Source organism: Pinus tabuliformis, chromosome 2_1 (assembly GCF_031772625.1).
Source record: "Pinus tabuliformis cultivar Carrire ecotype Pingquan chromosome 2_1, CPIR1, whole genome shotgun sequence".
Taxonomy (NCBI): domain Eukaryota; kingdom Viridiplantae; phylum Streptophyta; class Pinopsida; order Pinales; family Pinaceae; genus Pinus; species Pinus tabuliformis.
Window position 1 is genome coordinate 639853541 of NC_142299.1, and position 12718 is coordinate 639866258.

The 12718-nt window shown below is 37.0% G+C and overlaps 1 protein-coding gene across 1 annotated transcript in view; it reads left to right on the forward strand.

The window, feature by feature from the left end:
• The first annotated feature begins 5224 nt into the window (after positions 1-5224).
• LOC149202178 (uncharacterized) overlaps positions 5225-12718 on the forward strand; it is a 217449-nt gene continuing 209955 nt past the window's right edge. The window contains exon 1 of the mRNA XM_089403121.1: positions 5225-5430. Coding sequence (XP_089259247.1) covers positions 5278-5430 — 153 coding nt within the window. The 5' untranslated portion in view covers positions 5225-5277. The remainder of the gene's footprint in view (positions 5431-12718) is intronic.

A 12718-nucleotide genomic window follows, 5' to 3' on the forward strand; every position in this document is an offset into this window, starting at 1 on the left:
GAGAGTATAATTATTCTTGAGCTTATGAGCTCTTACAAATTATTCGATTCCATCTTTAACAAGTAGATACTTGTTTTCATCTCTATAGAAAATAGCCTTTCTATCATACAAGTAAGGACTTCCTAAAACAATTCCACATATATCCAAAGGAATTATGTCTAACTCAACCTCATCTACAAATGTTGACCCAAAAGAAAACTTGAGTTTGCACTGTCTAGTCACTTGTAGTTGTGCTTTATCATTCAACCATCCTAACGGGTATGGTTTCTTGTGAGGTGTAGTTGCTAATCCCAATTTCTTTACAATTGCTTCAGAAATTATATTTACTTGTGAGACACTATCAAACAAAGTATCAATCTTTTGATTTTTGGAAATAACTCGAATATGGAAAAGCTCATGTCTTTTTCTCTCATTTTCTTCATCAACAACAGATTAAGCAGAATGATTAGTAGATGCTTCAGAATTCTTACCTTTTATACTTATGGTTGCTATAGTTGTTTCATCTCCTGAGTCTGACCCCACATCTTTCTGAATAGCTGCAACAGTCTTCTTCTTCTTGCTCTTGGACTTCTTAGGTCTCAGCTCTGGATGCAGAATCCAGCAATGCTCATCATCATGCCCATATTTTTTACAGTGAGTGCATGAGGCTTTGCTTCTCTGTGCAATGTTAGCCTTCCTTGCTTTCCACTTCTGCTTTCGTTTCTCCTTGCTCTTGCTTACAGTGGGTTGGGATGGTCCCCCAACTTCTGGATTTCCATTCTTTCCTCTAACTTCTAGATGAGTAGCTTGTACAGATACCTCATCTATACTAGTGGGATTAAACATGAGGATGGTATGACTCATGTAGCTGTGTAGACCACCAATGTACTTCAAAAGAGTCTCTGGTGAGTCTAATGAGATACCCAACATCAATGCTCTCTTTATGAATTCTTGAGTATACCCTTGCACACTTTTCCCTTTCAACTGTCGAAGAGTTTTCAAACTCATCATGGCTTGTTGCATGTAGGCCAATGGATAGAACTACTTTTTGATTGCAGAAACAAATTCACTTCAGACAGAGATGGTCTTACCATGTCTTTTCATATCAGCTTGGGTTATGCCTTCGCACCAAACCAAGGCAGTGCCTCCTAGGCGTAGGCTTGCCAGCTGAATATTACTCTTGTCTGAGTCTATGTTATGTACTCTACAATACACATCAATTTGTCTAATCCAATTGTCCAACTTTTCAGCATTTAGCTCTCCATCATATATAGGCAAATCAAATTTAACATCTAGCTTGATCAAAAATGCTTTCTTATTATGCACAGGGCTATTAGGAGGTGTGAGAAAGCTTTCCTCTTTCCCTTTTCCCTTGGAGTGGTCATGAAAGTGAGAATCATCTTCTTCTTTATCTTGTTTAGAACCTGATGAATCTTCAACCTTATGCTTTCTAAATTCCCTATACATTTCTTCTACCATAGACTTTATAGCTAGGAAACTCTCTATGAATTGAGGGTCTGGCCCCACAGAACCTTCCTCTGACATTGTCTTCCGAGGATAGACTCTCCCAATTTCAGGATTAGTTTCCACCAACTCTCCTTCTCCTAATTTGAGCTTTGATCTAGTGAGCATTCACAGCTAAACCAACACAAGCTTGTCTAACCTTACAGCCTAGAGCTCTGATACCACTTGATCTGATATTCACCCTATGAGTGACATCAGTTGAAGATTTATTGAATGAAGGTATTACGAACTCATGTGCTGGTGTGTGTTCTGTGTTATTGAAGCAACGGATCGATCAGATTTCCAATACACAAACAATTAAACAATAGAGAAATACAGTAAGCAAACACAAAGACACAAGAAATTAATAAGGAGTTCACCCTATTCTCCCGGGCTACATCTCCGGTCTAGCTTTCAGTGGTGGCCTTGTTTTATTGTGTCTTTAAGCTAAGAATTACAATGCAGGGACTCAAAGTGAGTTCTCGTGAAGCAGATTTGCTTGGCAAGGTGGCTCTTGGATTCCCCAAGCCACTTGAGTACACAAACTTCTTCCTCCTACCAGCTATGTGACCTTCTGGTCTACAATGGAAAGAGCCTAATGTGGTGCTCAGTCCGGACAAATCCTCTATGGGATGGCTTGAATCTTCAAGCTCTTTTGGTGCTTGATGCTGCCTTTGGTCAGCTCGGCCCTTTGTCTTCTTCCGATTTGTTTTACTATTCTCCGTGTTTCGTCCTCCTCTTGGGATTCTGGTCTCTCTGTCTTCTTTCTTCATCTCTCGGACTGACTCTCTTAACCGTGTATTATGTCTCTGTTCATGGCTTTGAAGCCATTTGTTCCCCATGCCTGTTCAATTCCTCTTCTACCTCTATTGATTCACCTTCTGCATCTGCGCTTGGAGTTCCCTGGCTCGATGTCATCATCAGCTCGTAGGGAGTGGCCACATGTCCTCCTCTAACTCGCGCCAACCTACTTCATTAGTTCATTTCTTCAGTTACATCGTGGATGAATCTTTCCTCCACTGTGGCGGTCAAACGAATTCCAAATCTTTACAAATCGTGGCATATTCCCTCGTCGATTCCGCTTCCTCCATCGGGCGCGATCTCAGCCATCCGATCTGGGTCCCCCAGATCCAATGTCATATGCACGTTTCGTGCAGTTGACTTGCTCGACTGATAGCGCGCGATCAACGGCGGTTTTCTCTCACCTCCGCTTGCCACATGTCAATCGTTGAGTGGAATCGCTCCGCTTTCCTCCAAAACCGCTTACCGTTTGAGGGCACCCCGATCAATACCACCGGTTTCGAGAGCGCGGGTCTCGCCTTTGTCCTTTTAGCGCTTTTGCCTTTTCACCCGCAGTTATCTGATTCCCCATGCATCTGAGTGCTCGGGCTTCCTCCATTTTGGCCCTGTTCGCCTAGCGACCTTATTTTCTCGATCCGGTTCTCCCAGGGGCTACTTTGACCTCCTACGCAGTCTCCATGGTCCTTGGTCAACGCACCTTGACCGAGGTCCTCGTCGTTCCACGCTGGCTGCCATTGCCACTGGTTCATGGTGTTTTTGATCGCTGTTTTGGAATCTTTAGAGATTTGTCCCAACCTGATACAGTCATGGTTCCTTGACAGTTCTTTATGGATCCAATTTGGATCAATGGATAAAAGGATAATTCAATTTTCACAACGTCCTAGTCCAACCTCTTTTACATGATATCATGCTTCCAAAATAAGCCTTCTCTCACATTTGTTTCACATATTTACAAGGACAAGAACTATGAAATAGACATGTTATCTAAAGATGGAGTGCCATTGGAAAATGGGATCTAAAGGATCCCCAACCACACTCTTGCGCACTCCATTAAATATATTCATGGTCCTTGTTTTTAGTTTATTTTTCTTACATAAAGCTCTTTGATTAGTGTCTCTCCTTGGAATGAAGGACTAAGTACCTTCACCAAAATTGGTTTAACTTTTTCAATGTATAAAAAAAACTACTTCAAAAACCTTTAAGAAGATTAGCTAAGCATTTTCTATGTATAAAGAAAACTATATTTCTTTGAAAAATTTAACAAGAATTGTATAAAATATTTCACTAATATAATTCCCCATTTAAAATTTCATTTCTAAAAAAGAAATTTTAAAATTAGATGTGATAATGATTCGATTAAAATTACAAACTTTTAAAGACGGATTAGATAATTTCTTTAAGAAGAGTCTTTTCGGTAGAAATAACATAGGAGAAAATTTTAACGTGTTTCAAACCAAGTAGTGTGGTTCATCATCAGAACCAGATGAAGATGCAGATCATGGCCTCATGGCACATGCTTAAATAGAGGGTGATGTAGAGACCAAAATATCATATAATGGCTAGTTTATGAAAATTAATATTTTAATAATGAATTAAGCAAAGTGTTTCGGTAGAAATCACATAAAAAAATTAATAATAATAAATAAATAAAATAAAATAAAATTGGCAGGCGCGTTTCGAACTTTTAATATTATGATCAAATAATATTCCTATAACGACTAATACAATGGCTAGTTTAAGAATAATAATATTATAATTTATAATAATAATTAAGATAAAAAATAATAGTAATAATAATATTAGTATTAATTAAAAAAGATCGAAAAACATAAATATTAATAAGAAACAAACAATCAAGTCAACCAAATACACCTTCGGAAAAAAAAAGTCAACCAAATACACCAACAAAGTATAAATAAATAAATAGGAGTCAAGACTTGATTAATGAGTAAGATCCTATAACAAAAATAATATTTAACAGAGACTAAAACTAAAAAAAAGTAATAATAATAATGATTAATAACTAATTTATGAAAAATAATATTTTAATAATGATTATTAAAATTAAATAATTTTATAATTATAATTTTATTTTTTATAAATAAAATTGTAATTTTTTCCAATATTTCCTTTAAATAAAATACCTAAGTAATACTTTATTAAAATTAATAAAAATTATAGTACAGTATGTTCTTTTCACTTAAATACATTTGATTTAAATTTCTTAATTTCATAGTAAATTTCATCAAATATAAGAAATTACCAAATCAGTTGATATCTCCACGAAAATAATTAAAACATTTAACAAATAAACTATGACGAACTTCTGGAAAACAACCATTAAAAAATGCATTTTTTTTTTTTTTATTCAATTGAATCCTACCAACTCTCATGACTAATAGATATCCTCGGAAAAGGAGCACTGATCTCATTTTTCTCAAAGAAATGTCATTATCAAAACTGAACAATAATTTAAATAATTTAAAACATGCACAAGTGACATTAAAGTCGTCCCCTAATTAACCAAGTAACTCACGGCTCCCACCATGTCTTCATACACCAGGAAAATGGCTACGACCTCTTTATCGATACTTGGGCATAACAGATAGTACCATATTTCGTCTTTGAGGGTTTAATTATATATTTAAAAAATAAGATTAGTCTTTTAATAATTTTTCACCTAAAGATGAATCATTGTTGTTGGTTGGAAACATAATGCGATAAATCTGAAAAAAAATTTACAAATAAATAGTACCATAATTATGTCATCTCTGAACTAAACTAAAAAAAATTAGCTCGAAATTACATGGAAAATACCGTCGGTGCATATTGCTTGCCCGAGTTCTTAACTCAGATCCAAAATATTGGAATATTCTACACATGTCAAACACGTCTTTTCACGTTGATGAAAACGAAGGGAGTTTTCAACTCAACCATACGGAGAGGGATCATAAGCTCAAATGTCTTCGGCCTGGGAGTGCGGCCACGAACAAAATGGATCGACTGAGCAACGGCCAAACCACCTGCAATTCAGTGGAGAAAGGGAACGATGGAGGTCTGAACTTCGATAATTCAATTTCCGACGCGGTCAGAACCAAGCTGAGGCAAATGCGAGATGTCGTTGAGAAGGAAGATCCCAGCTCCAAGGTGGGTCGTTCAGTCTCGTTGATTTCTCAATATCTTATCTCTAAGACTCAATTCAAACAAATCTTACTAAACTGACATCAACACTTGGCCCAGTCCAGCAACACTGGTGTCAATTTTACAGTACATTTGTGATAATTTAGTACAGATTGAGTGAGTTTAACGGCGAAGAGCATGTGTTTGATGTCGACTTTACAGTATATTTATGATAATTTAGTATAGATTGAGTGAGCTTAATGGCTAAGAGCATGTGCTTGCTTGGTAAAAGTTACATGTTAAAAAACAGGGGTAGAGTTTGTAGATGTTGATAAATTAATATTGGCTTGTTGATGCCGCTTGAGGGTAGGCGCCCCACTATGAAGGATGTTTCATCCTTTGCCAAGTCACAAGTTACTGCTAGTACGGAGGATGTCTCGTCCCTTTCCAAGTCACTATGGGTAGCCTCCTCATTATGAAGGATGTCTTGTCCCTTGCCAAGTCGCAAGTTATTGCTAATACAAAGGATGTCTCGCCCCTTGCCAAGTCACAAGCTACTGCTAGTATGGAGGATGTCTCATCCCTTGCTAAGTCACAAGTTACTGCTAGTAAGAAAGATGTCTCATCCCTTGCCAAGTCACAGGTTACTGCTAGTACGAAGAATGTATCATCCCTTCCCAAATCAGGTCCCTGGCCAAGTCACAGGTTACTACTAGTACAAAAAATGCCTCTTCCCTTGCCAAGTCACAAGTTATTACTAATATTGACTTATAGATTGTCCATACTAGCTCCACCTAATTTAAAATATTAAAAAAAAATGCATTTATGATAGTTCAAAAGCACTTGCTTAAAAAAAATACTGACAGATAAAAGTGGTTGTTCAATTGAGCATACATTGATTTAAATGGTTGTTCAATTGAGCATACATTGATTTAAAGGCTTTCTTCTCCATTTGGTACATTAATGTTGCTTTGTACATTTTTACAGTATTCTAATTTTTTTTAATATGTCAAAGGGATTGTGAAATCCAAAGAATAATATCTATATGTATTTCAAAATCGTCATTGACTTGCACTTGGTTCTTTTTAAGGTGTTTCATGGATTGTGGACAGCTCAAATGAGAAAAATCCAGAGAGCTTAAATCTCGGTTTTCCTCATCTGGTCAAAAAGAATCTTTCAGCATAGCAAATTTTACAGTGATAAAAAGTTACAATGTGACATGGATCTTCTGGCCTAAAAAATTGGAAATATATGATCCTCTGAAGACAGGACATACCACAACTTCATTTGTCCCTTACAAGAAGAGTCTTTTTAGCATGATTATCGTGATTAAATACGAAAATGTGAATTGGAAATATGTGATGCTCTGAAGAGAGGACATGCCACAACTTCTTTTGACCCTTTACAGGAAGAGTCTTTTAGCATGATTATGTGATCAAATACTAAAATTGAGAATATGTATCTTCTGGCTTAATATGAGATGTCACAACTTCATTCGACCCTTCTTATTTTTCTTAGCCCTACTCTCATACAATATCTTTTTGCATTGTAAGGTTGCATTTCACTATATCAATGCCAGTTGGGATTTCCTTCAGTTTCATTCCAACATCTTGCATGTTAAAGTTAGTTTTGACAGTGGCTTATCTTTGTTTTCCTCATACCATAATCATTAAAATAAATTTATATGGGACTTCCTTCAGTTTCATTCCAACAACTTGCAGGTTAATGTAGTTTTGGTAGTGACTTGTCTTCGTTGTTCTCACTGCATAATCATTGAAGTAAATTTTTTTGGATTAAAGGCGAACTTCATTTGTTGTTAAGAGTCTGAACTTGACAACAGCAGATGAAACTGGCCTTTTAGGGTCCCATCTGTTACGGATCCAAAGAACTGTATCAGTCCTTTCATGAATCTTAGAACCCATTCCTGTTGTCTCTGTAATATCACCAGCTTCTGCAACTACTTGCTTATGTAAGCAGTTGTACATAATTTGATTTTACAAGGCACAAATGGAAACCACCATCATTAGTTGATTCACTAGTGCACAACAGACAGAGATGGCATCTATTTCCCCTGACATTCTCATTTTGAAACAGCAGCCCTAGTGCAAGAGCACCTGACAGTCTTGCTTGTTGAGTTTGAGTTTGCGTGTCAAGCAAATACCGATACAATGGAGCAACTGTTGATTTTTCAACTGCAAAGAATCTTCAAATTATCCTGTAAGTCTTCAATCAGTTCTGCTGCATCCTCCTCGTTCTGATGACACTTAAGAACTTCCAAGAGAGCCTCGATGGCTTCACTCTCTATCATGGCTTCCACAATAGATGCACCGTAATCTTACCCTGCAAGAAAGGTATATAAGGCACCTACGAAGGTTGTTCTGTACCAATACAGTACTCTTACTAAGAAAGTAATAGGTACCTCCAAATATCTTATGGTGCAGTGGCAGGTCAAATTGTGAATCACTTTTGACAGCTCACAATCCCCATCAAACAAATAAACTCTGTTAGTCCACCAGAGGAGCTATTGGACAGAAACATCTCCATGCGCATTATGATTCAGAAACCAAAAGGCTGTGCATCTTTCTAAACTATCTGTGCAAGCACATTAAGCACTAACATCTTGGCTTCAACATTTTTCCAGGAGATTGCTGGCTTTAATGAGCTCTGTACTCCAGCAAACACCTTCTGAACAAAATGCGTTGGACCTAGAAGGTGACTATGATTGATAAGTGGTTCTGTTGTATTCATTAGGAGATGAGCTAATCCATCAGGAATTCTAAATATTCCATTTGGTTGATTTGCACTGCAATTACTAGTGTAAACCTTTGCAATCAAACTAGGAGTAGATTCCCAATTATTGGCATCAAGCACACAAGGCAATTGACCAGCCTTTCATTTCCACTTGCAAATGACTGTAGCAACAATCCATCTTTAAATGGTTGCACCATGGGAAGTAATGCATGTGGCAAGCCCTCATGGCAACACACAATCTCAGTAAGAACTTCTACTGCCAAGTCAAACGATGAGGAGACCTGCAAGGAATTATATATAAAATTAAGCAAAGGGTGTGTTGGCAAAACAATTTTGGGAATCTCCATACAAGATCCAACCAGGACCTGGCTTGATAAGCATTGCAAAATTTTACAATTCTTTTAACGTATGTGAATGTTTTAAGCATACTTGTTTTCAGTCTGCTGCAGAAGAGATCCAAGAACAAGAAAAGTGGGAGAGAGGTATTCTGGACTAAAATGCTACCTCCAAGTTGAATTCAATGCCATTATTGTTTTAGTTTTTAATATTTTTTTCAGCAGCATTGTCAGCAATTCCAAAAGTGCATTGCTACTATTTCCTTATTTAGCTCAGTCAAACTCTCAAACAATTGCTCGATGCTTTTTTTCCCTTTCTCTTGGTTGAAGGAAAAAAGTCGCTAATGCTAAGCAGATCCATGTTAGGGGTATGGGAGGGTCCAAACTAAATGTCTGTTTCCAAGAGAAAAGTAGCTTCCAGAGCAATAGTAGCTTCAGGTTGTAAGTAGCCTCCACTTTGAATCCTGATTTTAGTACAACCAACACCTTCACACCATTGAACAGCTGGACTTTGGCTAATTTGGCCATGGTTTATAAGAGTTTCATGAAACTTCAGACAGAATATAATGACCAATGTTAACTTATGTAAATATACAAAATTATCTGTTAGGCATAGGTTTTTTTTCCTCAGAAAAATTCATAATTTCATTACTCTTTGACAATGTTACAAAATTATTGTGTTACTTGATCCATTGGGCTTTGATGTTGGATCTGCGTTTTGGATATGGATACGAATATGGATCCCCCTAGATCTGCGTAGGATCCACCATGTAAACAGATCCTTCAAAACCGAAATGGATCCCAGGCTACTAAAATAGAACTTGTGCCAGCTAGCTCTCACATACCGGATCCCAAGGAAATAACATTAGAGTTTCTGGTTTATTTTTTATTTTTATGGATATTTGCCACTGGTTTGAAACCTTAAAAATTAAATATTCATATTGTATTACATTGCACATTTTGTTAGCTATTGCTTCAATTTCATTATAAGGATCTAGGAAGTGCACTATCATTCTATCTCTTGGACTTTTGAAACGATGCTTAATATTGAGGCGCACTATCATTCTATCTCTTGGACTTTTGAAACGATGCTTAATATTGAGGCTCCATTGCAATGGATATACTCCTCATGGCTTAAGACTACTATTTTCTCGAAATTCTTTAAAGATCCATCAAAAATACACATTGACTTACATCTCTTGCTATTTCAGGATGCACTACTTTACTAGTAACCCTATGCTTATAGGGTACTTTTTGTTCCTCAAAGTAATCGCCCCTCAAAATATTTTACGGCAGTGGCATATATTACAATAATGCGCCCCTCAAAATATTTTACGGCATTGGCATATCCGATTAGGATTCCAATTCGCATCACATTCCTCTCTGATTCTTTAGCAAATAGTGATGTTGGCTAGCGATCTGAAACTCACTGGGCAGCCGTCTCATGTGACCGTAATAAAGTCAATACATCGGAAAAGAACGCGTGGAGACGACAATCCGCATAGCGAACATGGAAGGATCGATGATGCCTCTCCTGGGCCTGCATAACGCCGTTATAGTCGCCGTTAAATATTCCCCGGCGGTAACAACGCCATTGACGAGGTGTCTCAGTGGGTGACATGTGCACTTTCCCGGAAAAGACTTCAAAACAGAAACATTCACTGCAATGGGAAATTTTTTAACTCTACAGTCGCATGTATAACAGGTAGGCAATTTGTTAATAAGGAACAAACTGTCAAGACATACGGGAAGGCCAAATTTTCTTTACGCGGCTCGGCAAGGCCTCGGTTTCGTACTCCATTTTAGAATATTAAATGGATTAATATATAATTTGTTTCCGCTCTCTACACCTTCCGCTTTAATAATCTCGCAGAAAAATTCTTAAATTGTGCTTTGTTCCCCTGCTCCGTTTGGAGTCTCCATTGGAGCTTCGGCAATGAGCGTTCGAGGTTTTTACAGAGGATCGGTTTTAAAAATCCGGCCAGGAAGAACGATTCCGGTTGATTAATTCAGTCGTGGATTGGTAAAAGTTGGCTGAATCTACGGATGTGTAGAATAGAGGCGCAGTTTACATATCTGTTTCTTAGCGGTAACTCTGATCGTGTTTTATTCGTTATGCTTTTCTTTTTCCAGAGAAACTCGTACCTAATTCTTGAAAAGCGCCGGCGTTTCGCAGTGCGGTTCTTCGCTGTGGCTTCCAGCTCTGTGATCCAATCATGGCAACAGTTACAAGTAATTACACCGAACTATGTCAAGTTGCAGACTTATCAGAGGCGTCAACACCTTCTTCGACTGACAATTCAACCTGTACATACGTTGCAGGAGATTGAACCGAATTTTACGCTCGCGACTTTTCCATGTGTAAGACTTTAACTGGCCAGAGGAGGACGAAAACTAAGCAAGGGAATTGGGTGGGGTGAACAGTGTTTGCTCACCCAAGCCTGTAGTGAAAAATGCCTTCCGCTTAATTTCAAAGGTATATGATACATTAGTTTATGAGTTACTTATTTTTCAAATGAAGAAATGGCGCCTGAAGCAGTTCACAGTTGTACATAGTTTTATTCAAGATTTGCGGGATTTAAACGGGCCAGAAGACGAAAACGAAGCAAGGGGATTCGCTGGTGAACAGTGAAAACGAAGCAAAGAGATTGGCCGGGTGAAGAGTGTTTGCTCACCCAAACCCTTGGTAAAAAACATTATTAGTTTGGAGCAGCTCACCCCGTACATAGTCTTACTCAAGATTCAATGCTGGGTGAACAGTGTTTGCTCACCCTAAACTCGCAGTGAAAAACATTGTAAAAGTATATGATAGATTAGTTTATGATTTATTTATTTTTCAAATAAAAAAATCATTCTTGGAGCAGCTCACCGTGTACATAGTCTTATTCAAGATTCACCAAACTTCCACACATAGTTGTTGAACCACAACTACAAAACTATATTAATTTATGAATAAGATTCACCAAATTTCCACACATAATTGTTGGACCACAACTTCGAGACTATATTAATTTATGAAATTAAACCTTTTATATATATCCCTACCATAAATTACAAAAATTACAAAGTACATATATATTTAATAGAGTACGTATATATCTAATAGATTACAAGATTATCAATTTCCTAAGATACAAATTTCGATGTATGTATATATATATATATATTACATAACCGCATTAAAAACACTCCTCCTTAGCTTGAGAATTTGTAGTCATGTTGCTTTGTTTCACTACCCCAATAAAAAGTGAAGAAACCAGTTATAAACTAAGGATCGATGTTGCTTGTCACTTCGATCCATCATACCAATGACATTCAAAGTCGTAATCAAAACTGCTTCGATGCACTATCTCTATGACAATCAAAGGATACTAATGGGTTAACACTGCATTTGTTGGACGACCTTGCATGCCCATGGCATAGTGAAGATGATTGTATTGTCGTTTCAACCCTCACATCGTTAGTTTTATATATATATATAGATATAATATAGTTACACGAGTACCGTTCTTAGGCATTGGAGAGCACATCCCTGAAGATCCCTGCTCCTGAGAGCTTGGGAGCTGATAAAAAACGCTCCAAAATCGTTGGGAGCTTCAACAGGTACTTTGGAGCTTTTCAGGAGCTTCACTGCAATGAATAAGTGCAAACTTAGGTGTATTTGACGTTGCAAGCTTGGGTGTTGCTTAAACTGATGGAACTGTGCGAAGGGAAGGGTATGCCACTGGGTTTAGATTTGGATATGGGTCTGGAACTAAGAGAAACAACTTGTTTATGGAAAGCCCTTCTATCCAAATGAAGATGAGGCGTCTGGCCAATCGTGATCTTTGTCATTGGAAAACTATTCATTCTCCTCATATACGCAGATGGCAGATGGATATAAAAGAATTTAGGAAGATTGTTGGCCATTGGAAAAACCATCATTATCGCTCGAGTTGAATGGACAAAAGATCGAATACTAAAAAAAAAATAGTTGAAATTATGAAATATAAATATTATTAACAAACAATTTTTTTATTTAATTTCCATATTTATTCAAGTATAAAATATATATTAACTTGGAAATTTATAATTTTATTATACAAACTCTTTTTAAAATAACATTGGATTTAAGCTCTATTGTTTTAAATTTTTTTAATTACTATTAATCTATATTTATTTTTCTTATCTCTATCCTAATTAGATGTAATATATATAATATTGGTGAGATTACATCAAGGGCGAAGAAT